At 48.0% G+C, this 24374-nt stretch overlaps 14 protein-coding genes across 14 annotated transcripts; 8 read left to right on the top strand and 6 right to left on the bottom strand.

Moving 5' to 3' along the window:
* Window positions 1–631: 631 nt before the first annotated feature.
* Window positions 632–979, top strand: E1B28_004047 (uncharacterized protein; the record flags this gene model as incomplete). Its single annotated transcript, XM_043148501.1, has 1 exon — window positions 632–979. One exon carries the CDS (start codon window positions 632–634, stop codon window positions 977–979), a length of 348 nt encoding a protein of 115 aa, XP_043013100.1.
* Window positions 980–1154: 175 nt separating this feature from the next.
* E1B28_004046 (uncharacterized protein) lies at window positions 1155–5372 on the bottom strand (the record flags this gene model as incomplete). Its single annotated transcript, XM_043148500.1, has 23 exons — window positions 1155–1336; window positions 1393–1428; window positions 1476–1509; window positions 1559–1652; window positions 1710–1797; window positions 1846–1903; window positions 1955–2458; window positions 2542–2867; window positions 2931–3157; window positions 3214–3402; window positions 3468–3676; window positions 3730–3770; window positions 3828–3902; window positions 3951–4006; window positions 4058–4141; window positions 4196–4265; window positions 4319–4397; window positions 4458–4535; window positions 4594–4774; window positions 4829–4978; window positions 5033–5077; window positions 5132–5208; window positions 5268–5372. 23 exons carry the CDS (start codon window positions 5370–5372, stop codon window positions 1155–1157), a joined length of 2988 nt encoding a protein of 995 aa, XP_043013099.1.
* Window positions 5373–5953: 581 nt separating this feature from the next.
* Window positions 5954–6293, bottom strand: E1B28_004045 (uncharacterized protein; the record flags this gene model as incomplete). Its single annotated transcript, XM_043148499.1, has 2 exons — window positions 5954–6165; window positions 6218–6293. The coding sequence occupies 2 exons, from the start codon at window positions 6291–6293 to the stop codon at window positions 5954–5956; spliced, it is 288 nt and encodes a 95-aa protein (XP_043013098.1).
* A 331-nt stretch (window positions 6294–6624) lies between these two features.
* On the top strand, window positions 6625–8016 carry E1B28_004044 (uncharacterized protein; the record flags this gene model as incomplete). The annotated part of the gene is made up of 4 exons (XM_043148498.1): window positions 6625–6921; window positions 6974–7261; window positions 7323–7837; window positions 7905–8016. 4 exons carry the CDS (start codon window positions 6625–6627, stop codon window positions 8014–8016), a joined length of 1212 nt encoding a protein of 403 aa, XP_043013097.1.
* A 143-nt stretch (window positions 8017–8159) lies between these two features.
* On the top strand, window positions 8160–9390 carry E1B28_004043 (uncharacterized protein; the record flags this gene model as incomplete). The annotated part of the gene is made up of 3 exons (XM_043148497.1): window positions 8160–8465; window positions 8529–8816; window positions 8878–9390. The coding sequence occupies 3 exons, from the start codon at window positions 8160–8162 to the stop codon at window positions 9388–9390; spliced, it is 1107 nt and encodes a 368-aa protein (XP_043013096.1).
* A 400-nt stretch (window positions 9391–9790) lies between these two features.
* E1B28_004042 (uncharacterized protein) lies at window positions 9791–11027 on the top strand (the record flags this gene model as incomplete). The annotated part of the gene is made up of 3 exons (XM_043148496.1): window positions 9791–10102; window positions 10166–10453; window positions 10515–11027. The coding sequence occupies 3 exons, from the start codon at window positions 9791–9793 to the stop codon at window positions 11025–11027; spliced, it is 1113 nt and encodes a 370-aa protein (XP_043013095.1).
* A 106-nt stretch (window positions 11028–11133) lies between these two features.
* Window positions 11134–13239, bottom strand: E1B28_004041 (uncharacterized protein). Its single transcript, XM_043148495.1, has 9 exons — window positions 13029–13239; window positions 12933–12974; window positions 12840–12875; window positions 12674–12780; window positions 12351–12610; window positions 12198–12297; window positions 11481–12129; window positions 11298–11416; window positions 11134–11241 (listed from the first exon to the last, which is right to left on the bottom strand). Exons 1-9 carry the CDS (start codon window positions 13190–13192, stop codon window positions 11204–11206), a joined length of 1515 nt encoding a protein of 504 aa, XP_043013094.1. The 5' UTR covers window positions 13193–13239; the 3' UTR covers window positions 11134–11203.
* Window positions 13240–13628: 389 nt separating this feature from the next.
* Window positions 13629–14148, bottom strand: E1B28_004040 (uncharacterized protein; the record flags this gene model as incomplete). The annotated part of the gene is made up of 3 exons (XM_043148494.1): window positions 13629–13695; window positions 13764–13868; window positions 13928–14148. 3 exons carry the CDS (start codon window positions 14146–14148, stop codon window positions 13629–13631), a joined length of 393 nt encoding a protein of 130 aa, XP_043013093.1.
* A 128-nt stretch (window positions 14149–14276) lies between these two features.
* Window positions 14277–15573, top strand: E1B28_004039 (uncharacterized protein). Its single transcript, XM_043148493.1, has 2 exons — window positions 14277–14539; window positions 14600–15573. The coding sequence occupies exons 1-2, from the start codon at window positions 14323–14325 to the stop codon at window positions 15535–15537; spliced, it is 1155 nt and encodes a 384-aa protein (XP_043013092.1). The 5' UTR covers window positions 14277–14322; the 3' UTR covers window positions 15538–15573.
* An 88-nt stretch (window positions 15574–15661) lies between these two features.
* Window positions 15662–16107, bottom strand: E1B28_004038 (uncharacterized protein; the record flags this gene model as incomplete). Its single annotated transcript, XM_043148492.1, has 5 exons — window positions 15662–15691; window positions 15747–15811; window positions 15866–15903; window positions 15965–16034; window positions 16092–16107. 5 exons carry the CDS (start codon window positions 16105–16107, stop codon window positions 15662–15664), a joined length of 219 nt encoding a protein of 72 aa, XP_043013091.1.
* Window positions 16108–16206: 99 nt separating this feature from the next.
* On the top strand, window positions 16207–17727 carry E1B28_004037 (uncharacterized protein; the record flags this gene model as incomplete). The annotated part of the gene is made up of 6 exons (XM_043148491.1): window positions 16207–16297; window positions 16361–16530; window positions 16588–17027; window positions 17082–17176; window positions 17226–17547; window positions 17601–17727. The coding sequence occupies 6 exons, from the start codon at window positions 16207–16209 to the stop codon at window positions 17725–17727; spliced, it is 1245 nt and encodes a 414-aa protein (XP_043013090.1).
* Window positions 17728–17834: 107 nt separating this feature from the next.
* On the top strand, window positions 17835–19118 carry E1B28_004036 (uncharacterized protein; the record flags this gene model as incomplete). Its single annotated transcript, XM_043148490.1, has 1 exon — window positions 17835–19118. The coding sequence occupies one exon, from the start codon at window positions 17835–17837 to the stop codon at window positions 19116–19118; it is 1284 nt and encodes a 427-aa protein (XP_043013089.1).
* A 483-nt stretch (window positions 19119–19601) lies between these two features.
* On the top strand, window positions 19602–20314 carry E1B28_004035 (uncharacterized protein; the record flags this gene model as incomplete). Its single annotated transcript, XM_043148489.1, has 2 exons — window positions 19602–19693; window positions 19750–20314. 2 exons carry the CDS (start codon window positions 19602–19604, stop codon window positions 20312–20314), a joined length of 657 nt encoding a protein of 218 aa, XP_043013088.1.
* A 105-nt stretch (window positions 20315–20419) lies between these two features.
* On the bottom strand, window positions 20420–24060 carry E1B28_004034 (uncharacterized protein). The gene is made up of 8 exons (XM_043148488.1): window positions 23387–24060; window positions 22769–23321; window positions 22415–22697; window positions 21522–22359; window positions 21337–21447; window positions 21181–21286; window positions 20906–21121; window positions 20420–20845 (listed from the first exon to the last, which is right to left on the bottom strand). The coding sequence occupies exons 1-8, from the start codon at window positions 23973–23975 to the stop codon at window positions 20431–20433; spliced, it is 3111 nt and encodes a 1036-aa protein (XP_043013087.1). The 5' UTR covers window positions 23976–24060; the 3' UTR covers window positions 20420–20430.
* Between the last annotated feature and the right edge of the window lie 314 nt (window positions 24061–24374).

The raw sequence follows: 24374 nt of genomic DNA, 5'->3' as shown, positions 1-24374 counted from the left end.
TACTGCGCAACTGAGGACAATACAGCGGACATTTTCACAAAGGGACTAGATCGGAACAAGCACGAACACCTTGTAGGACTTCTCGGGATGTGTCGCGCTTGAGGGGGAGTGTCACGGAATCTGTGGATCCCAGTGGACTGTCATGTACACTGAGTCGTACTCCACCTATTTGAAATTAGAGTATTCCCTGTCATTCCTTACATTTCTTTATTACTCAGACTCTTACTCATAATACAGTATGTACAAGAATATTCTAGTACTTGTCTATAGGTATAAGAGCTCAACCAGAGCACACAAATTATTATCAAGTTCTTCAGTCTAAAACTCTCGATATGGGTTGCGATGGATGTTCACCCGTCCTGATATCTTCCCCAAGTTTGATCGGGTCATCGATCGTTCTAAACGGGTCTCTCCACTTTTACTATCAGGAGCGGAGCCCACTTCAGGAACGGACGTACTCACATCCCAGCCACTCGACGTGTTTCACATTCTCTTACCCTACCTCGACGCATCGAGCTACCTCTGTTTGACGAGTACCTGCAAGTACTTGAGGTATCACGCCGTAACTACATTCCAACCTCACGCGCGTACCCTACTCTTGAATTACTTCCCCTGGGCGTTCCCAACAACGATGGAATATGCGTTGATCAAGAAGAAAAAAGAGATTCGAGATTCAGCTGCATCATCTGATCCGGATGTGTGTAGTCCGGCAGATTGTGATTGGATGTTATATCTATGCAAGGTTCATTGGACGAAGAGTATGAGGGTTAGGAGGTATATTTGGAGCGTTTGCGAAGAAGTCAAGAGGGTGTATGATAAGAAGATGAAGGAAACGGATGGGTGTGGATTTTATAAGTTATCGGAAGAAGGCATGAAACCGACTGAGAAGAGGATGGCCTTGGAGGCCATGGCGCAACAGATGTTTATGATGAAGCAGGTCACGCGACCTATGAAGAAAGGGCCAAAATCAGCGAAATAGACGGTTTTCTTGTTGCTTTTACATAGGCTTTGACACTGTTATTTTTATTGTTGTGCGTTCGCTTACTGTAACTCAATGTGTATGTAAACTGGTAAATCTTTCATCATGGTGTGTACTGAACGAAAGTGCGAGCGGTGATTTCGATGTTGACATGTACCCAAAACGTCAAAATGGTCTAAAAAGCTCGAAACCTCGGCGTCCACACCGTCAACGGAGCATTCACAACAGGACCAAAACCAGTCTGAATCTTCGCGGTCAGCTTCAAATCCAATGAAGCCAACTGGGCGCCTCCTTCGTCCATCGCCCATAGAGACACAGCAAGCGTATTTTTACCCTTGTAGTTTAAGATTCCATGCGCTGTTGAAATCCAATCAGACATGAGGGAGAGAAAATGTCAAAGTGACGACACTTACGAACGGGGAACGAAGTCTGAGGACCGACGTGGTTGACTGCATAGAGGTTAGAGATAATCTTTGGTATCCAACCCGCTACGAACCATATTTTCCATATTGATAGCCGTTAACGTAGAGCTGAATCAGATCAGTCACCCGCAAAAAAAGTATCTGGGAAGAAGTTCACCTTGGACCTAAAGTGCGGATTGGTAGTCGAATTTGATATGACTAGGGAAAGCGGGTAGTCGAGCCCATCCGGAATGTTTAAATCAAAGGTAGTTCTGTCCAATTGAGAAAGGTTAGAGGCTGGTGGTCATTTTCAAATTCGTTCAACTCGCCGGTAGAAAGCAACTCCAGCCTGTGGTAGACCATCGGTCGGTTTACCAGATGTCCATTTCCGGTCATCGAATTCCGGAAGATGCCATCCTATTGGGGGAATGGAAATTTAAACTTTAACCGGGAAAAGACACATACCTTGTCTCTCAGCAAACAGTCCACCTTCATTCAAAGGTCCTCTGGTTTTATCGACGTACTATAGAGAAAGAAGGTCAGAGAGTTCCACGGAAACAACACCATAACTAACATCTTCGCCGCCCAGATTCCCGGCAACCTTCCACACACTGATGACGGTCTCATCACTTCCCACAAACGAATAACTCATGATTCCCCGGGGCGTCTTGAAATCTTCCCCAGCTCCAGCCCAGTTCTCGTTCAGCCCCATATGGTCTTGTAAAACCGTCAAGACATGTGAAGACCCTTGTGTTAAACTCTTCAAAAACTTGAACGTCCCTTCGTAATTCCCCTGGACCCAATCTCCAGCGAACGATCCCACAAAGATTTCATCCAACCAAATCGAATATCCAAATGCAGTTCCACCCCAGACGTCGAGTTTGAATCCTGTCTCTTTCCCAGTGGCGTTGAAGTGCGCTCGCCAAAGAATGTTGCCAGTGTGGTAGCCATAGTCACTGGCATACAGGACAACAGGTGTTTTAGGTGTCGTGGGATTGACAGTCTCCGTATGGTTCGCTATAGTCCATAGATCATCGAAATAGTCTTTCTTGATTTCAGGGAGACTATCGGCGGTTTTCTGGAATCACGCGTGAATGAAGGGTTCACGAAAAAGTCAATCCAGCGCGCCGGGTTTCAAGGCAATACAAACAGCCGGCTCACCCAAGTCAGGGACTTTAGATCCGGTAGTTTCACGTCCGGAAGCACAGCAGAGACTCTTCCTACGAGAGACCCATAGTTGGTTTTCTTGAGCTCCGACACTGGTTTGCCATTGAAAGTGACTCCGGTTTTTGTCAACGCTTGAGGGGCGATAATTTCCAGGGACGTCGTAGCGTTCAGATCTCCGATGATGGCAAGCCGGCCCTCCGAGGTTGTCGCAGATCGCAAAAGGTAACCACCTTTGATGATGATGGGTTCACGCGGGGCAGTAACATGGGCAAAGTTGCTTGGAGAAGGAGGAACCCAAAACTGGTATGCATTTTCTCGATCTAGACAAATCTTACCGGTTAGCATGATCAATTTCCAGTCGTTATGTCGAGCTAGTGCCTTACCCAAAATGTAGAGCGTGGTCTTGTCGCCGACCTGGACTACTGTTTGACCGCTGGTTGTGAATTGGATCGCAAGGGACGTCGAGGAAAGCGTTTTCTGTTGAATAGAACCACGACCAGAGACAACCTTCGCAGTCGGAACAGTGGTGTCTTTAAATGTGAAGGCTGTTTCGTGGACCTCGCCCGAGTTCCCGTACAACACGATCACATCCTTCCCGTCAATCGTCGCCCTAATTCCAAGCGTTAGAGGATGAACTTACACTCACTTGAACTATGTGGTCCTTACCAAGTAAATATCTCGGCACTAGAGTACAGTAGATGCGTCGAGCCAGCTGAATAATCCACTACATGAATTTTAGAATCCCGTCCGTGAAGAGCCAAGGACCCTCCAATCGCCGGAATCGTTAATGTTCCTAGACTTGTAGGCACAGTTAATTTATATGCCTGTGTGTCATGAGTAGACGCATCGGTCTGTCTGTTGTGCAATGAAAAAAGGAGATGAGTCTCGAGAGTAATAGTCTAATGTAGATGATAACGTACCGGACGACATAAAAACCAGTCTTGTTCCCAACAACATCCAACACCTGCGTTGTCTTCAGGGCTTGGTTCCCGGTGAAAGAACCTTGAGATGCACCGATGTTTTGAGGGCGTGTGGTTAAGTATGCAGGAGATACCCGACCAAAGTTTGCTTGTAGCTTGATCTCGTAATACTTTTCTCTGAGTGTCCGGTCCTCCGCAATGGATGCTCCCTAGAAATTTCCGTAGGTTCTTAGTCATTGAACCTCGAAGACTGTGAACTTACGTAGTCGTATGAAGTGTAGGAGCCCGGGAATGCAATTCCTCCTTTAATTGTACAAAGAATGAGTGTTTTGCTTATGCCCCGAGATGTTAGAGTCTCACCCCAATTAGTACCACCGTACAACATATAGATCGACCACACGGTAGTCGACATCGCGAATTGATTTTTGTAGAAGACTGCACAGAGTAAGTGGGTGAAACGAATTGAAGATCAAGTACAAATACCTCTTTCAAAGTCAGGCCCCGTCAATATAGCACAATTGGCACCGCCTGCGCCACCCCTGAACTCCATCAGTCAACAAGAAAGTGCGGAAAGGATAATTCAAGTTCACCAGCCGTCGATGGCCCCTCCTTGGTTTTCAAACATTGCATTCGGGTCTTCGGGATTTATGGCGATGCGAGCACCCCAGAGCCATCTATAGGGTGTGATTAATTGTATTCTGATTACCTCACGACTTCGGAAGACTTACTCTGGGACAGCATCTGGTGCCCAAGTGTATGGGTGCGCACAGTCAAAACCGTTGGGGTATGAATCGTAACCTGTCACTGATTTTCGTACCGTTACATGATGTTCAAGAAACGCGTCGACACACCATAGACATCGACACCAACGAAATGTCCTCCGGGGAATGCATCGTTAGTGGTGATAGGAATCGTGACTCCACTAGCGCGCTGGTACAGGAGCGTTATAATGAGTTCCGGGTCCCCGAGTTGAATAAGCAGAAACCCAACTATATCCTTCAACAACCTGTTCTCATATTCAAAATCCTCCGTGTAAGGTTCTTGCCAGCCAGTGTACTCGTTTTCAGCCTGCGTACAAGCTATTAAAACACTGAAAATCGAAAAAGGACCACAAACCGGGACGAACTTGAAAAAGGATAACAGGTCCGCCTTTAGTGATTTCGTTCGCGGCTATTTTTTCTCCGACTGATCTGATGTAGTTCTGATAGGCTTCGACATAGGTAGCATTCGAGGTACGCCATAATCCGGGCGTATACGTGCCCCACCCAGGAAAGCCTCCACCCGTCGTCTCTGCGTTAATATATGGGCTGTAATGAAATCCCATAAGTCTGAAATCGATCAAGAAGGCACAGAGAATTCACCCAGGTCGTGTAATAACGTAGAGACCTGCTTTCTTTGCTGCGTCGAAGAACGGTTGTAGGTCACGGAAGCCTTCGAATGATACCTCTCCTCGTTTCGCTTCCATAATTCCCCAGAATATATAGATTGAAACGGTATTGAAACCGGTAGCCCTGATGTCGGTAGGTCAGAGAATTGTGGTATACTGCCAATGAGGAAGTGCCCACTTGATTTTTTGAAGGATGTCAAGATATAGACTTGGTACCGGAAGTCTAAATTAACTACATTTGAGTGAGGAACCTAGAAACTCAAGAACTACAACACACCTGTACGGATGCATCTCTCCGCCCCATAGCGCCAATCTAGTCCCATTGATCTTGAAAGAATATTGATCCCATGTCACCTAGCAAGGTCAAACGTTAACTTTCAGAAGAAGTTACTAATGAAATTCGATGTACGCACGACATCTTGAAGAGGGGATTGCCTGGGTATGTGTGTTGCACTCCGAGCACCTCCATACAGGCTGAAAGCAAGCAAGAGACCGCATAATAGCTGAAGGAGAACCATCTTGCCAAGAGGGTTCTACCGCTACAATTGCGACTTTATTATAAGTCTTTTACGGTCAGAATAATACGGACAAATCTCGAGGTACGTCCCCGACACTGTGCACGAGTTGCAAAATGGAAGGTGAATCCACTCGACGCTGTCAATTGCGCGGTAGCCAACCTCCAGAAGTCATTAGAAATTGCGGACAAATCTCGAGGTACGACCTCAAGCCTTCTGACGTTTAATCCGATAACTTATAATCCACCGGGCCGGGTCGGGAAGGAATCGTTTCTGTGCGTTCAAGTCTAAGATGAAGGCAGGGGAACGGGAATGTTGACAAGACGAGCCCTCTCGCGAACGTGAGGGACGTTGAAGGACACATAACGCCAACAGACGCCAACAGACACAGCTCACATGGACACAGGGAGAGAATTGACATACGCCAAATGAAGGTATGAAATGGGAATGACGACGAGAAAGAACCTTTGGATGAGGTATGGATGCTGGAGTTAAATTTGCGTCCTCTCGTTGGTCTCGCCGGAATACAAAAGTCACCGACAGAGGCGTGAAAGACTTGCGAGTACTAGACAGATTATCGAGAGTTAAAACTCCCTCAGTACTTGGTACTTGCCCAACCGTTCCCAAAAGAACTCCTTCTTTGCGTCAAGGTCGAAAACATCTCGAACTTGTTGCAAAAACTCTGGATCCTTGCTCTTGTCCAAAAGATTCTGAGATCTGTTCGACAATACATAGAGGGTGACGCCGGCGTGTGTGTCCGAATTTAAGCGGAAGCCAGCCAATGCTATGGACTTTCCTAATTGCCAGAAGTTAGCCTTGTATCCAAGTGCACGCAAATCGGGGCGTACGAAAGCGTGGGGTGGTGCGTGTACTTTGGAATGTAATGTTTGAGGGCCTCACTGCACGCATTATATTCATCGCCATCTGGGAGACCTGCGGAAGAAACTCCGCAGGTCTTCTAGTCGAATCGACACTCCAAGTTTGTAACACGGGTAGGTCTTGCTGTAAAGATTGGGGTTGAATCTATGGGCAATGTCTCTGGAAATTGGCGATGGGAGGAGAGAGCGCGTCACGCGAGCTTTTCCAAACCGGAAAGCGGACCGGAAGCAAACAAATATTCTGAACGCTCTTGAGTCTAGGTCCCACTCATGTTCGACACTCAGGACACCAGGAAGAACTTCATCAAATACTACACACTGCAGTGAGTCGCACATCGCTCAGACGCTTATCATTTTACACTAATTCTGCCAAGCAGATGTTATCAAGCACGGTGTTCATCTATCTTCAGCTGATCGTCACTCTGAGCCTCACTCTTGGACGTAAAGCTCCGGGCACTTTACACTCTAGGAACTCCTTCTACGTTGGAGGAGAGTACTCAAACACCGAAATCGCTTTCGGGCAAATCTACGTTGAACACCTCGTTCCTGCTGATGTGACACGGCCTCTACCCCTCATGTTCATCTGTGGTCGCGGACAGACAGGCATCAATCTTTTAAATACACCTGATGGAAGGGCTGGTTGGGCAGACTATTTTCTGAGCCAAGGTTACGAAGTGAGTTATTGTTTTTGCCCTTCGCAATCTTCAACCCATTTTCGCTCTTCAGGTCTACCTCATTGACCAACCTTCCAGAGGACGATCCCCTTGGCAGAAAAGCGTGGACGGTCCTCAGACGACATTAAACACCACATACATTGAATCTCATTTTACCGCTACGGCTCGTTATCATCTCTATCCTCAAGCTGACCTTCACACTCAATGGCCAGGTTCCGGTGTCGCCGGGGACCCGATCTTTGACGCCTACTACTTTTCGACGGTACCCAGCTTGAGTTCAGATCTAGAAACATCACAGAAGATGCGCCATGCTGGAGTCGCTCTGTTGGAACGTATCGGGGTTTGTGCTTTTTCACGGTGCTGGCTCTCCATAAAAAACTAAGATTCGGTACTCTGTCTAGCAACCTGTTATACTCATGACCCACTCTCAGTCTGGTGCATTTGGCTGGTTACTGAGGGATGCACGTCCTTCGTTCGTCAGGGCTATCATTGCCTTGGAACCAGTAGGTCCCCCGTTCATCAACGCCGTCTTTCCCCCTTTCGCATCCCTTCGCCCGTACGGACTCACAGAGCTGCCAATACAATTCTCTCCACCGCTAATGTCCCCAAAAGATCTTTCGCCGCAATTAGTCAACTCCATTCCTAATGTGGCTTGCTATGAACAAATTTCTCCAGCGAGACAACTCGTCAACTTGGCTGATGTTCCGATTCTGGTGGTTACTGCGGAGGCTAGTTATCACGTATTGTATGACAATTGCACCGTCAATTTCCTAAAGCAGGCTGGGGTCAAAGTGGATCACGTCGAGCTTGGGAATTTGGGCTTTCATGGGAATGGACACATGATGTTCTTGGAGAAGAATAGCGATGAAATCGTCGACCAAGTGGTTCATGGGTGGATATTAGAGAAAGGATTGGGGTGAGTTACATGTTTGCCTCCGTCGATACACCTGTCAGACTGTTTAACTCCCTTAATTTCTTCGCAGACGTAAGATACAGTCTCTCCCTTACTTCAGATATGGGTTCACAATAATGCCCACCCGCCTCGTCATGTTACTGAAAGCTACCGCGTCCTTTCTCAGTCATCAAGCGTCGTGAGAGATAATGCCCTCTTCGTTGTACGATACTGAGAAGTATAAGCCAAATGATATCCCCTTCTCCCGACTCAGTCTTCTCGCTTCAACTCTTCTCCCGGACTTCCTTTAACACCTCACCTTTTTGCTTTTGTCGGTGTCTGCATCATGTCTCCCTCTCTCCCATGGATCATCTTGATCCTGTTTCAAATCGTCCAAGTTCTTGCTGCTCAAATACAGGGCACCCTTCACCGCAGAAATTACTTCTACATCGGCGAAAATTATGTTTCAACTGTGAATGAAAGCTTTATCTCTGCACATCAAATATACGTCGAAAATCTTGTCCCTGCAAAGGTTACTCAAGCTCTACCCATCTTGATTATCCATGGTCGTGGAATGACTGGTACAAACTTTCTAAACACACCCGATGGGAGAACGGGTTGGGCGGATTTCTTTCTTGGCGAGGGTTTTGAGGTGGGTACTTCTCCATTTTTCACTCTATCACCTCTTTCGACCACTCTTTGCTTTTGTACTCAGCTCTACCTAATCGACCAACCTTCGCGGGGACGTTCGCCGTGGCAAAACGGCATAGATGGCTCACGATCGAGTTTTGATGTATTCACCGTTGAATCACGCTTTACTGCTCCTGAATTATTCGGTTTGTGGCCTCTAGCCGGTCGACATACTCAATGGCCAGGGAATGGGACCGCGGGAGACCCAATTTTCGACGAGTTTTACGCCTCTACTGTTCCAGCTCTAGACTCTGACGCTGAGTCTGAGGTCAAAACCAAAAATGCGACCGTTCAACTCTTGGATCGTATTGGAGTGAGTCTTTTGCTCTCTGTTCATCCAAAGACACATCAATCAACTTTTTTGTGGTCACTAGCCTGTCATCTTACTGACCCATTCCCAATCTGGATCCTTTGGATGGCAAATCGCAGATGCCCGTCCAAACCTCGTCAAGACCATCATCGCAGTCGAACCGATGGGACCACCTTTCATGAACGCCGTCTTCCCTCCCACCAGTCCAGCACGTCCATTCGGGTTGACAGAAACACCACTCACGTTCTCACCTCCCGTTACCTCTGTATCCGATATACACCCTGCGTTATTCAACTCTATCCCGAACGTGACTTGTTTCGAACAAGCAGAACCTGCGAAACAGCTCGTCAATTTGGCCAAGGTACCGGTCACGGTGATCACGTCTGAATCGAGCTATCATGCGATGTACGACAATTGTACAGTCAGGTTCTTGCAACAGGCTGGAGTATCCGTGAAACATACCAATCTACCTGAAATTGGGATTTTTGGGAATGGGCATATGATGTTTATGGAGAAGAATAATTTGGAGATTGCAGAGAAGGTGGTGAAGAAGTGGATTAAGGACATAGTTGGTTGAGGTCCTGAATCTTTGAGGATACCTTTTCGGTGGTTCTACCCGAGCACTAGGTTGTTAGTAAATATGAGCACAGTACAATACATTGAAATAAAAACTACACATCTATAGCGATGGGCAGTCAGGTGAATGTACATCATCTCCGTCGATACACCTGTCAGACTGTTTATGTAAATCCTGTCTCTCCCTTACTTCAGATACGGGTTCAAAATGCTCACCCGCTTCGTCATGTTACTGAAAGCCACCGCGTCCTTTCTCATGGCATCAAGCGTCGTGAGAGATAATGCCCTCTTCATTGTACGATACTGAGAAGTATAAGCCAAATGATAGACTTCTCGCTTCAACACTTCTCCCGGACTTCCTTTAACACCTCACCTTTTTGCTTTTGTCAGTGTTCTGCATCATGTTCATGTCTCCCTCCCTCCCATGGATCATCTTGATCCTGTTTCAAATCGTCCAAGCTCTTGCTGCTCAAATACAGGGCACCCTTCACCGTAGAAATTACTTCTACGTCGGCGAAGATTATGTTTCAACTGTGAATGGAAGCTTTATCGCTGCACATCAAATATACGTCGAAAATCTTGTCCCTGCGAAGGTCACTCAAGCTCTACCCATCTTGATTATCCATGGTCGCGGAATGACTGGTACGAACTTTCTAAACACACCCGACGGGAGAACGGGTTGGGCGGATTTCTTTCTTGGCGAGGGTTTTGAGGTGGGTACTTCTCCATTTTTCACTCTATCACCTCTTTCGACCACTCTTTGCTTTTGTACTCAGCTCTACCTAATCGACCAACCTTCGCGAGGACGTTCGCCGTGGCAAAACGGCATAGATGGCTCACGATCGAGTTTTGATGTATTCACCGTTGAAACACACTTCACTGCTCCTGAATTATTCGATTTGTGGCCTCTAGCCGGTCGACATACTCAATGGCCAGGGAATGGGACCGCGGGAGACCCAATTTTCGACGAGTTTTACGCCTCTACTGTTCCGGCTCTAGACTCTGAAGCTGAGGCTGAGGTCAAAACCAAAAATGCGACCGTTCAACTCTTGGATCGTATTGGAGTGAGTCTTTTGCTCTCTGTTCATCCAAAGACATATCAATCAACCTGTTTGTGGTCGCTAGCCTGTCATCCTAATGACGCATTCCGAATCTGGACCCTTTGGATGGCAAATCGCAGACGCCCGTCCAAACCTGGTCAAAACCATCATCGCAGTCGAACCGTCGGGCCCACCTTTCATGAACGCCGTCTTCCCTCCCACCATTCCAGCACGTCCATTCGGGTTGACAGAAACACCGCTCACGTTCTCACCTCCCGTTACCTCTGCATCTGATATACACCATGTGTTATTCAGCTCTATCCCGAACGTGACTTGTTTCGAACAAGCACAACCTGCAAAACAGCTCGTCAATCTGGCCAAGGTACCGGTCACGGTGGTCACGTCTGAATCGAGCTTTCATGCGATGTACGACAATTGTACAGTCAGGTTCTTGCAACAGGCTGGAGTATCCGTGAAACATACCAATCTACCTGAAGTCGGGATTTTTGGAAATGGTCATATGATGTTTATGGAGAAGAATAATTTGGAGATTGCGGAGAAGGTGGTGAAGAAGTGGATTAAGGACACAGTTGGTTGAGGTCCTGAATCTTTGAGGATAGCGTGAACTCTTTTAACTGACTCTACCCGAGCACTAGGTTGTTAATATATATGAGCACAGTAAAATACATTGAAAGAAGAACTATATAGTGGCAGCCAGGTGAATTTACATCATTCCATGTACACACAATTGATAATAGCTTTGTGTTTCACTTCTTACATCTGCTTGACTGCTTGGAGCGCACACAGGGCAGCTAGAAGAACACGAAGGGGTAAGACAAAGGGGGAGGGGAAGGAAAACAAGGCATACCACCAACACCACTCCCATCCTTCGCCAACCCAATGTCAACACGCTTCTCGACTTCACCAACCAGATGACGCAGTGATTCTCTCATCGTACCCTCAAAATTTGGGTAGAACTGAATCAAACTAAGAAATCAAAGTTCTTCAGTACGGGCACAGAGGGGACACAGATAAGGCAGAAAAGTAATACCTTCCATCGACCCCAACCCCAATCTTCTCTTCACCACCCAACTTGGCCTTCCCAGTTTGAATAAGCACCGCCGCAACCGCAACTCCACTCAACAAACCAGCCCTCCTAGCCACCAAATGACACGCCCACCTCACAATCGCCGCATCAACCAATTCCACCTCCGAATCTTCAAAGTGCAATTTCTCAACAACCACTCTCCTAACCCTCTCCAATCTCTCCTTCACACCCTCCGGAAGCTTATCCACCTCAAACTCTCCAAGCTTAGGCAACGTCTTATCCAACTCAATCACAGTCTCAGTCTTCTCCCCTCCTTGCCAAGCCGACTCGATGTCACTCATCACAGACGTGTCAACCCCCCACTGACTGTTTAAAGCTTTCGGTGCCTTCCCTTTAAACAACAACGCTCTAGGTGCGGCATCGATCAAAGAAAGAAGAATGAGTCGGGTAATTTCCCCGAGGTACATCCCAGATATAAATTTCTCAAACGCTTGGAATCGAGGGTTGATGGACATCCGATCGAGTGCATTGTCAAATGGGGTGAATGGAAGGTGACTACGGGAATTGTTGAATGCTCCCCATTCAGTATTGACGACCATCTTGCCTCCTTTGGCGATTGCTGGGTGATTAGGTCCCAGTTTGGAGATGTTGGCTTGAGTTTTTCCGGCGGTTAGCCGAAGTCTGAGAGAGAAAGACACCCAGAAAAAGGGAGCTACTTACTGACATCCTCAACGTACGCTCCATTCGTGCCTGTTCCGAAAATGCTACCCAAAATACATCCTCCTGCGGTGTAAGAGCGTGAAAGAAGGGCGCCAACCGTCTGTATTTCGAGTATTTAAAAGAAGGCTAGACCGCGATCCAAGAAAAACTCACATCGTTCACAAGCGCTACACATTTAACATGCATATGTTTCCTATCAAACGCATCTTGAAGTAATTTGACCACGTCATGCCCAACCGCGTTTTTCGCCGAAAAACCTTTAGTCCACGTCAAAATCTTACCAGAATCAAGAGCGGTTTGTTCGACTGGGAATGAGAATGTGAGACCGAGATGGACTACGTCGTGTTTGGGGTTGAAATTGGCCGGGGGAGCATGTGAGGTGAGGAAGGCGTCTACGGAGGCGGCAAGGTAGTCTTTTTGGGTCGAGGGGGAAAAAGTCAGTCAGATTGGGCGGCGATATGGAGGGTAAAACACACCAAACAAAACTGTAGCTTCCCCAGTCTTCAGAGTATCCGAGACCTTGTATTTCTGTTGACGAAGGTCAAAGGTCTTGTCGCCGTTGAGAGTGACTTCGCAGACGCGGCTGGAGTAGGCGGTGAATGAGCATCGCGAGGCTGAGTAAGTATGTATATGAGTGCTCACAGATTCGTTCCACCAAGATCGAGGGCAAGGAATACTCTGAGAAAAACAAAGGTCAAGGATGGCTGTTCCTTGTGCGTCGTATTGCAAACTCACCCAGTCTCAGTACCGTCCGGAACACCAGTTACGAAGGATGGACTGGATCGCAAGTGAACATTAGCCTCAAGCTCAGGCTTTTACGACAACACGCACATCATAGCCATTGGATGATTATAATTCTCCAATCCGATCTTGAACTCCTTGAGAAAAGTCTTGACCAGCTCTGTCAAAGTCTCTTTTTCGAGAGTCATCTGATATTGAATATCATCGAAGACGGTTTGAGGCGATTTGTGGAAGTAGGAGGAGGAGGAGGCCATGGTGGGTCGTTTAGTCGGTTTGAGGCTAGAGCTAAAAAGAGAATTTCAATTTCCGAGATCAAGTGGTCCGTGACCACAGGAGCATGTTGTCACTTAGGCCGAGGGACATCTGGACCACTTATAACAGACTCTCGCCACTGCCGGTGGGTTTTGATTTCTGGTTCCAATCTGATATCTACAATCTCACCTAGGTCCGAGGAAAGAGTCGCGGTCAACGACGAGGAAAAGGTATCCTTGGGCCATGGAAAGTCCGGCCGACCCACCGAGCTCTAAAGCGATGATTCCAACCTTTGCCTGACGGAAAGAACCAAGTAGATTGATCAACATACACAGAGTTGGAATGTTTCAACTATTTCCAGTCTTCGGTTTCGCAACAATCCCTCCTCAACTTCCGACATCCCCGCGCAACCACTCGGAGTAACACAGCACTCTCTTTTCATCCCAAAAAGTTGAACACAAAGAAATGTAACACTATCGATCCGAATGCAAAATCCGCAAAGGCCCTAAAGCGGGGGTTTACGTCCGTGTCAGTATGTGAAGTAAAGGAGAGAAATAACGAAAGAAAACTCACCTCTCCGGGGAAACATCCTTAAACTCGCCTCTAAACCTATTCTCCGGATTCACCTGCGCCCTCAACGACGCAGCTAAAACGAATTGTCCAACAGTACTTCCAAACCTTAGAAGACCGTTTCTCGTCAGTAGAGTTATATCAACACACACGGTGAGACCTCATACCCAGCCAAAAACGCGTTAAACGGGAAATCCGTAACGAGAATGCAATAAAGGAATTGTAGTACTCCACCCAACATGAGAAAAACAAGGAAGCTATCGATGAATTTGAGGCGAGTGGGGGTTTGGTTGGTGTACGAGGACCAGAGGAGGTGGAGGGTTTGTTGAGTCGAAGGGGCTTGGGTTTGGGTGTTTGTGGTTTGGTGTGTGTTGGATTTGGGTGCCATTTTGACTGGTTTGTTGGAAATGAGTGTACGGTACGACGTTGGACTTGAGAGTTCAAAGTTGTGTTGCTGCTGCGACACGTCGCGTGAGAGCGGAAGGCGTTGCCAAACACGACTCCAAATATCTGAGGCGCGTCTTTCCAAAAAGCACTTGAGGCCCAAAAAAAAAAGAGAGAAATGTTGAGCCGGCTACGCTGCTCAACCTCACGTCTTCTCTTCCGTGGGTGTCATATACACGGACGTCTCAGCTATGTTCGTGCACTACACACTCCCGTTCAACTAAAATACCGACTAGAAGAAGGTTTGGGAGAGTTCCTCCCACCTCCAGCATTACACACTGTCGCTGTTGAGTACCAACAAGGGTTACTAGATAGACTAAACGAAGAAGTCCGAGGTCCGTGTCCCTTTTCTCCCTCCCTTTGTACGGGCTCACATTTACTCTCTCTCCCCAAAGGCACGGAACTGGAAGGAATGTCCGTCGTAGACACCATCATAAAAACCTCTACGGAACGACACCACGTCCTAGCCTTCAACTACGCCAGTCTAGCCCTCAACAACCATTTCTTCCTCGAACACCTCAAACCCATCCCCTCCGACAGTTCCGACCACCAACACACCATCTCCCTCCACCTCCAAACCCAAATCCGCTCCCAACACGGTTCTTTAGCTCAACTCAAATCCACATTCTCATCCGCTGCGTTGGGGATGTTCACAAGTGGACATGTATGGCTCGTTACAGACGCAGGAGGGAATATAGCCGTCCTCCCCACGTTTGGACCTGGAACGATGTTGGTGAGGAGTAGGACGTATATGGCTCCTACTTTTGATTCCGAATTGGGGTTGGACATGCTTCAGAGCTTGAGGGGACAGAATATCCGGCCTGGGGATCCGTATGCGAAGGAGTTTGTGGATGAGATGAAGCACTTTGAGGGTGCAAGTGCGGAGGAGAGTTCTTCGACTTCACCCACGCCGACGCCGACGCAAAAACAACCACTTCCAGGAGTTACACCCTCGTCTCCTGCATCCGGAGTATCTCCTACCTCCTCCGGACCTGGATCCCAACCTCCCCACACACGTAGCTTCCATAGCACTCTTTCTGCCCACCTCCCACCACCACCACCCAGCGGTGGCGAATACGAACAAGCAGGACTCTACGGCGGAGATCCTACCACACCCACACGAGGTTTCAAAAGAACAGAGTTATACCTCATGGGTGAAAAACTCTACCCGCTTCTCTGTCTTTCCGTACATGAACATGCATGGATGAGTGCTGGGTATGGTGTTTGGGGGAAGGAAGAGTGGGTTAAGAGGTTTTGGGCTGTGGTGGATTGGGAGAAGGTTAGTAGGAATTACGAGTTTTATGTTTCTACTGAGGGGAAGGCTAGGGATTGAGGGGGAAAGTATATATCTTACTAGATAGAGTACGCGTCGGTTTTATAATGAGAAGTGGGATTGTGAAAACGGCTAGTATACAAGTGATGCGATTACACATTAGGGATACAGGGGGGATCATCGATCACCGTCTCCGTTCAAACGAACTCGACCTCTGTTTTTTGCACATGAGGAAAATAGTGGAGGTTAACCAGTCGAGCAAGACTTACCCCGAAAAACACAACGGCCAAGTCGAATGCGTATTCGCCGAATTCTAGGTAGGTTCTCAATAGTTCTGCGGTGGGTGATAAAGAGATGAGTAAAAAAAGCCGAGAAGACAGAGACTAACGTCGGATATCTTTATTGGGTACCCGTGTAAGTGCTGGTCTGAAAAAAAAAGAAAAGGTTTTAATCTCAATCTCAACCTAGATACCTAGCTTATACGTACGTCAGACCCGTCGTTCTCTTGACACCAGCCAAGAAAGCGCTTATGAGAAGGGCATCGAAGCCTAGATGGACTGTAATGGAAAAGGTCGGTTAGGAAGGTAAGTAAGCCCACATAATATGAAACGAACCTAGTTTTCCAAGCATTCCGACTTGAGCGATGAAAGGAAGGGAGAGGGATGATGTAATCACATGCTTTTATGGTTTTAGGTCGTGGTCGTGGCACCCAAGCTACTACCATCCACCATGACCGACACGCCAACGAATGGGCTCAAAAGCCCTTTCGAACGATTCGTCGCTTTACGAGAAGAAATGTCGGATGGGTTCACACTTTTAGGTGAGGTTTCCCCCGAATTGGGCATTCAAATCCAAAAAAAAAAAAACTCATTACAAAGGGCAGACACCCTCGAAACGTATTTCGATTCTCATGTCGACCTTTTCCAACGCAAACTCCAAAAGCACAGCGATAGACTCAAACTCAAAGCTACTGAAACTCAGAACCGGATGAGAGATCTCTCACTCGCGCCTGGAGAACAAATTGCGGAAGAGGTTAAGAATTTCAAGTTAAAGGTGCGGATAAATCTAAATCACACAAAAGACGTAAGACCAAGTGACGACGTCCACTAGGTTTCCCAACGAATGACCAAACTGTCGTCCACCTGGCAATCGGCCAAAGTGGTTCGTACCCGCGAAAAAGTGTCGTTTTTCGTCGGAGTGATGACTCTCCTATTCTCGTCTCTCATGTTTTCACTGGCACCGGAGTGGATACCGACGACATACACGGTGCTATCGTTCTACCTGCTCTCGTTCCGGGTCTACCTGTACAAGAAAAAGATGTGGCATTATTTCTTGTTTGACCTATGCTACTTTGTGAATTTTCTGAATCTGTTCTGGATGTGGGTTCTTCCGCAGAACGCGGCGTTGTTTGTGAGTTGCTATTGTTTGACGATGGGGAGTTTGGGGAGTGCGGTTGTGACTTGGAGGAATAGTTTGGTGTTTCATGATTTGGATAAAGTGACGAGTTTGTTCATTCACTTGTATCCTCCGTTTACGTTTACGGTTATCCGGTGGGTGGATCTTTTTTCTTCTTTTTGACTTTGTTACTGACGAGTCGCCTCTAGGCACTTTTATCCGAATGCGGAGGAGAGATTTCCAGCGTTGAGAGAGTTGCCGCATATGCAACCGGTCAGGGCGATTATGTTGAGTGGAGGGATATGTACGCGGTCACGCTTTTGTTTGGGGTGGTGCTGACATTTGTTTACTAGATCTCATCTGGCAACTGCTCTATTACAAATTCGTGATGGTGGACCGATGGGCCAAGATCAAATCCGGACAACGGACGACGTCGTTTTCGTTTCTGATAAACGAGAAACGAGGGGTGATCGGACGGGCGTTTGCAGGGATTCCAATCGAATACCGGATACCGACGTTTATAGCAGGACAGCTGGTGTATACGATCTTGACGGAAGTGCCGGCTGTGTATGTGTTGTACGACTCTCCATTCTGGTCTGGGGCGTTTCTGATTGGGATATTTGGGGTGAGTGCGTGGAACGGAGGAGGCTATTACATTGAGGTGTTTGGGCGAAAGTAAGTGGTTGCCTGGGTTGGCTGCTGCGACTGACTGGTGCTGTTGTTGGCAGGTTTGAACGCGAGTTGGAAGCACTGAGGAAAGAGCTGGCAGAGGTAACGAAGAGTGGGAGGTCGAGTCCGACGTCGTCAGCAGAGTCGTCACCCACACTGGCGAGCACGAGTCTGAAGGAAGAGTAAGCCGGCGGAAGAGCCGGCCGGATTATTTAAGCTTGTTTGTATTGTAGTAATGATATAACGCTACGTCAGACGATGTCATTTGATTCTTCCCTTTTTCCCCCAGCGTCATGACTCCGAAATCCAAGTCTCCGAGTCCCCCAAAGCCAGTGCCCCTCAGAAAACGCTCCGACTTTGATCTTGAACCCAATCCGTTTGAGCAGTCCTTCTCTGCGCCCTCCAACGTCAGAGGTGCCTCCCCCAACACCTCCACCGACACAAAATCAGAGTCCCCGTCAGAGACTCAAAAGTCCACTTCCCCCCGTCCCGTCCTCCCCCCTCTCGCCTCCATCAGCAGTCCCGCCGACCAGTCCTATCCATGGGCTTTCAACTCGTCGCTCGCAAACTCCCTTCGTTCAGGCCCTCTTTCCCCTGCTATGCTAGCAGGTCCTCAGCAGCAACAACAACAGGCTCCATCCCAACACCATCCTCACCACCATATCGATTTTGATCCCAACTCGTTTCGTACCGGTTTAACCCCAAGGACAGGGCTTACTCCCAGAACAGGACTCACACCTGGTACCGGTCTGACCCCACTCGTCGGCGGACCCGTCGCTTTCCCTGCTAGTCCCAACACGGCTGCGTTCTTGGCTCTCATGCACAACAATCCCCCTACGGGGCCTACGATCACCCCAAACACTCTCAATGCCATAACAGGTGCATTGAACGCGCAGTATCATCCTCCAGACAATAACGAAAACACGTCCAGTAACGCCTCCAACAACAGTAACAACAACAGCAACAATAACAACACCAGTAGCGGTTCCTACTTGCAATCCGCCAACGCCGCTGCAGCGACCGCTGCCAACGGTCTCTTTTTACTGTCTCAAGCTCATCAAGAGCTTACCAAACGTGAAGAAGAAGCTCGCGCTGCGACGGGTGGTCCTGCTGGTGCTACCAACAACAACAGCAACAACAACAACAACGCATCGACATCCATTGCCTCTATTGAACCAGCAGGAACATCGTCAAAGCGAGGGACAAAGCGTAAAAGTTCGATTCTTCCACCACCTCCCCCACCTTCTAGTCGAAAACGGAGGTCGACGCGGAGAAAGAGCACAGATGACGAAGAGGAGGATGACGATGATGTCGATATGGATATGGATATGGACGTGACGCCGATGATAAGTAAATCGTCATCGACGACAACGCAAAAGGGAGGTCAGAAGAAGCCGGAAACGGAAGAAGAAAAGCGGAGAAACTTTTTGGAAAGGAATCGACAAGGTACGAATCATTTCTATTATAAGAATCTTTATCTATATTACATCTCTTCCCGCAGCCGCTCTCAAATGTCGACAACGCAAAAAAGAATGGTTACAAAAACTACAAGCGAATGTAGAAAAACTGACGACTGAAAATGAACGACTGACGGCTGCTCTTGTCAGTTCACAAGCAGAGATTGCGAGACTTTCTGCTATTGTGGGTGCTTCTGGCTTGAATGTGGGTGGTGGAGGTATGAATGGTGTTCATGGTGTATCGGCTGGGCAACCCACGGCAACGGCTGTACCTATATCGATGGGAGTCAAGGCTGGTGCGGCTGCTGCTGCTGCGGGAGGTGCAGGAGGTGCGGGAGGAGGAGGGGGAGGACCACCGGCGAGCGGAAGACAGGCGAATGGAGGATACGGATACTGATGATCGATTATTTTCTCTGGTTTTTGGTGTATTACAAACATGAAGGACACCAATTTTTTCTTTCGTATGTATATTATTGACACACGTTATGTTGCTTGGCATCATTTGATGTTCCTGACTGTCCGCTTCCGTCTATTCTCCCATGGGACGACCATCTGACTACGGCACATGTAACTTTCGGAATTCTTCTTTTCTTTCCAACTCTCATGTCGACCCCTGAAACCGAAAAGAAAAAGTCATTCACCATCAGTGCACCGCCCGAAACGGATGTGTGGCGTAAACCTCCGTCTACGAATGTGTAAACTCACTCATTTATTTATTTATTTAATTTATGTAACTTACATACTCGCTTAGCTTCAACGCCCCAACCCACCCTCTAATCCCATCCCCAATCCCACTTCAATCCTTCCAACGCGCTCGGTTGACATTTAGTGGACCGTGGACGACGAGGTACGATCAGGGGGGGTTACTTTTGATTTTAACCACCACCAAGGCCACCACGACTGACTCGGATGCGTATTGGCTCAAAACAGGCATCGAATTTTACATGTCGGTGCCAAACTTGAGTACGGTAGCTACTAGGGAATGGTCAGATTGGAGTGTCTTTCCGTTATCGGAAAGGGAAGTGGAAGGGGATGGGAAGGGGAAGGTGACAGTGGAAGCAAGAAGAGAATCCGACGAGTTGGGTACGAGTTTATGGGTTTATCAGATTCTCCCCACCGCCGCCGCCGCCGCCGCGGGACAACGTGTGCCGTTGAGAGAAGTCACTTGGTTTTTCGCAGATGAAGAGGGGGGTGGGTGGAATTTGGATATTCGAGCTATGGCGGCCAGACCGGCGAAGGAGGGGGATGTGGTTGGGAAGAAAGAGTTGGTTGTTGAGTTTGAAGATGTGCAAATTGAGGTTGCTGAAGTAGTTTGACCAAGTGTATTTCAATGACGGTATCGGAGGACCCTGCATGTAATCTATAGAGTCCAAGTATTATGTATAAAACAAAATCAGGTGCAGTCGAAAGCATCAGGACATAGCAGTGAATCTTATGCATCCATCCCTCTCATAATCGCCTTCCTCCCTTTACTCTTCCTCGCTCTCAATTTTACCTCCGTACTCTCTGGTGGTCGGAACCCCAACATCATCGAAGACGATCTGGTCGGTATCTCCCCACGAGGACCACTAGGTATCTCCAACGTCGCTCCCATCTTCTCCCCCTCCCCCTCTTCCTCCTCTTCATCCCTTGACTCCATCGGTGATCCCGAATCCGAATACGCCAACGGTGACACCAAAAAGCTAGGACTTTCAAGTCCCCCATCATACGTCCCACTCTCATCGTCTGCCCAAACCACCGGTAAAGGTGCTTCATACCCAACAATCCCCAACTGTCGACAATAATACGCAACCGCCGTATGAAATGCCGTTTTACGTGCTACCCGCCGTCCCCAGTCTTGCCAGTTGCTGTTTTTGTAAATTAAGAAATGGGGGCGTTGCATAATATAAAAATAAATCAATCCTCACCCATTATGCCCCATACTAATCGTAATTTCCAAATACCTCTGAAACTTAATATTCTGCAACATAATACTCGTCGCAGGCTCGAACCATCGGTTTTCCTCCGTACTCAACCACGAATTCATACACGACTCCAACGCATCGATTTTTTCAAGAGGCGTCTTCCATGCAATTTGCAGTGTGCAATTCTCGAATTGTTTACCAGAACGACGGATGTTGGTGCTGTTAAAAAAAAATCTAAAAAAAAAAAAGCCTGAGCTCTCAAATACAAACAGACTCACATGAACATATTGAACAGTTGACTGTTGAAGAAATACGTCTCTGTCCCGTCAGACCTAGTAAACACAGTCGCGAACAATCCCATTTTTTTAACAACCAGATTCTGATCTGGAGATCACATAAAACAACTTATTTTTTGTGGAAAGCAAGTAACTCACCTCCGATAAACACTCGATCGCCTGTATCGAACGGATGTGTGACGAACAAGAACATGACAGCGTCAAATGCGTTCGATGCGGCGTTTTTAAACACGAATGACGCAGCAATACCTACAAGAGAGAGAGCTTGATGTAAGCAGGCTTATCTTCAAGGGAGGGGGGGGGGGGGGGAAAGTGAAACCCACCAAGCGAATAAACACTCGCCAACGAATTCCCAACCTCAACCCCAAACACCTGTAAACTTATAAAAAACACAATAACAGCCGCAAAGAACATCAATATCCAGTCCAACGATTCCAAAGCATTGTTGACGTCTCTCATACTCCTCGCCAACGCTCGTCGTTCCTTGTAAACCCTGATCAACGTCGTTTTGATCTCAGCGCGAGATATATCCCCATTATTGTCTTTATCGAATACCCGGAAGGCCGCAAGCGCTTCAGGTGATACATTATCAATACTGCCTTGATGGTGGTGGTGGCGGTGATCATGATCTGTCCCTCTATCCGTCGTCGGCTGCGTAGCATTGGTGGTGAACGGAAAAGCAGGAGCAAAATCCGACGGGAGCAAATACTTCCTCCCTGCACGTCGGTATCGGTAATAAATAGACCTCGCAAGGCGTTTCGCCTCCGTTGTGCTCCCAAACGCACCAATGCCTAGTATATCTTTGCGCTCGTCTTCGCCTTTGATATTCCTCGCATCATGTAGAACGGCGGTCTTGAGTGCTTTGGCGGCTGCTGCTAGCGTTTCTGTGGCGTCCTCAGTGTATCGTGGAGTTCGTGGAGGAGATGTACGGGAACTGGGAGTGAGGCGTTGTCGATCGTGTGCGAGTGATGGAGGGTACCGGTGTTCGAGGGTGGGTGTGTGGCTTGTGGCTGTTGGGTCTCGAGGCGAGCTTTCCGGGCTCTCGTTTTGGGGTAGCGGCAATCTGGAAGGTGTGGGGGATTGAGCTGGGCTATCATCCGTAGTGGGTCGTCTCCTGCCCGATAATACCAACCAAGAAGAACCAGAGGCGCGTTTTTTACCCTACACAGTGATGATCAGTAGAATCCAGAAAAAATAACGCAGGAATAATTCCCACCTTCACATCCTTCTCTGTCTCCGAATCGGCATCTGGGATGATGGTAGCCTCTTTCGAATGCCTCCACCTTTCGACAGCCGTAGTGTCCCTTGAATGTTTTCCCTTGGACGTCCCAGTCCCAAACTCAAAATAATCCTTCTCAACGGTAGGCGTAGTGCCCCACAATGGCGTTCTCCATCCACATCCACTAGAACGGTTTTTCGAATGCGTTTGAGTTTGGAATTTCGGCCGGTAAACTCTCAGTTTCTCAATAACCCTCAGTGCAGTGGTTAGTTCGTCCAACCTGTGATATAAGAAAGAGCAAAATAAGAATCCATACACAGAACCCCCTCTCTCCAGGAACTCGGGACTCACCTCTCTCGAAACGCCGTCCAATGGAACTGAAACGCGATCGCATGACTCAACATCTTCTGCACGCAAAACACAAGCACCAAAAAGAACAAGAACATCAAAACTTGATATACCCTCTTCGTATACGGCTCTTCACTCGCACCAGGATCGCCCGAATTATACAAGTGAAATATCCCAGCGAAGATGATGACCCACGATAGCCATCCGCTAGCCATGTAGAACGCGGGTTTGATCGTGTTTTTGACAGAGTTGTAGAGCTCAACGCGAGATTTGGTTCGTTCGGAGATGTGTCCCCAGACGAGTGAGACGAGGAAGAGGACAACGCCTGGGACGAGGTCGATAAGGAAGGCGAGGCACCAGGATATGGTGAGGTTGGCAGCGGCCCAGAAGAGCCAGGCTTGTACGTTATTTTTCACGCGAAGGCGGTAATCGTTTGGGTGAGGCTTGTACCAGAAGAAGTGGATCAGGATCGCGGGGGTCACTAGAATGCCTGCGAGGAAAGTAGAACCGATTAAGGTGGAGAACAGAATAGTAACTATGCGTTTGAATGACCAGCCTGCAGATGGTTTTTTTTTTGCATTAGTCGCCGAGAGAAATAGTAGGGATGACAGCGGAGGTTACCTTTCTTTTTGGCCTTCACACCAAATCTTTCTTCGAGCTTTGCTTCCTCTCCTATGAGATCGTCATCTCCACTCCAGTCATAGTCAGATTCTTCGTCATAATCTTCTTCATCCGTTCCCACAGTCGAAGGGGGACCTGAAGCCAGACGAGGAGATTCATAGGAAGGCGTAAACGGTTGACTTGGTTGGTGGTTATGATAGATAGGTGAAGGTGGTCTGTCATCGTTCAAACCCCGATAATGAACCTTTCGCTCCGTCGTTGGATGTTCATCATAATCGCGTCGGTCCTCATTTCTATCAACCAGATTACTCTCGTCGTCACGCATATCTACGCGACTTCGGTATGCCGGACTGGGTGGATATTCGCTGTAAGGACTGTTGAGGAAGCTTTCGTTGAGATGTCGGGAGCTAGGACTTGGTTGAATGCGGTATGGAGGAGCGGTAGCCGAGGAAGGGAGAAGACGAGCAGCCTCCAGATCTTCAAAGGAAGTGTTGAGAACTGGCCTAGTCGGACGTCGTGGTGATTGAGAATGGAGAACCGCTTCTTCTGACGAATCACGATGTAGGGCCTTCCCAGGCGGACTGTCCATTGTTAACCGTTGTGTAGATTGAAGCCTAGAAGGCTGCAATAATTTTGCCCCAAAACAAACCTTCAGTAGCCTTATGTCAAAAAACTCCACCTTCCTGGATAGGAGAAACAAGGGGGAAACTTATTCCTTTACTGACGTCACACTCTCCTTTTTAGGCAGACGTTTCAACCCAAAAAACGACATTTAGCGCCGTCATTCCCGCAACCGTTCGACAGGTGGCAGGAACGCTTCCGCTGTCCAAGTGGAGAAGCTTTCACAACTACAGCGTGCAAGCACTTGGGAAACCAATTGCGATTCTCACCGGCTAATAGCTGAGCGCTGCATAGCCATCGGGTCTCACGAGTAAGCATACCTCAGACCTACTAAGATGGAGCAAGAGTTACTTTATTCCAGGATAGG

The sequence above is a fragment of the Marasmius oreades genome, chromosome 2, assembly GCF_018924745.1.
Source record: "Marasmius oreades isolate 03SP1 chromosome 2, whole genome shotgun sequence".
In the NCBI taxonomy this organism is placed as follows: domain Eukaryota; kingdom Fungi; phylum Basidiomycota; class Agaricomycetes; order Agaricales; family Marasmiaceae; genus Marasmius; species Marasmius oreades.
This window is presented reverse-complemented; position numbering and strand designations above follow the sequence as displayed.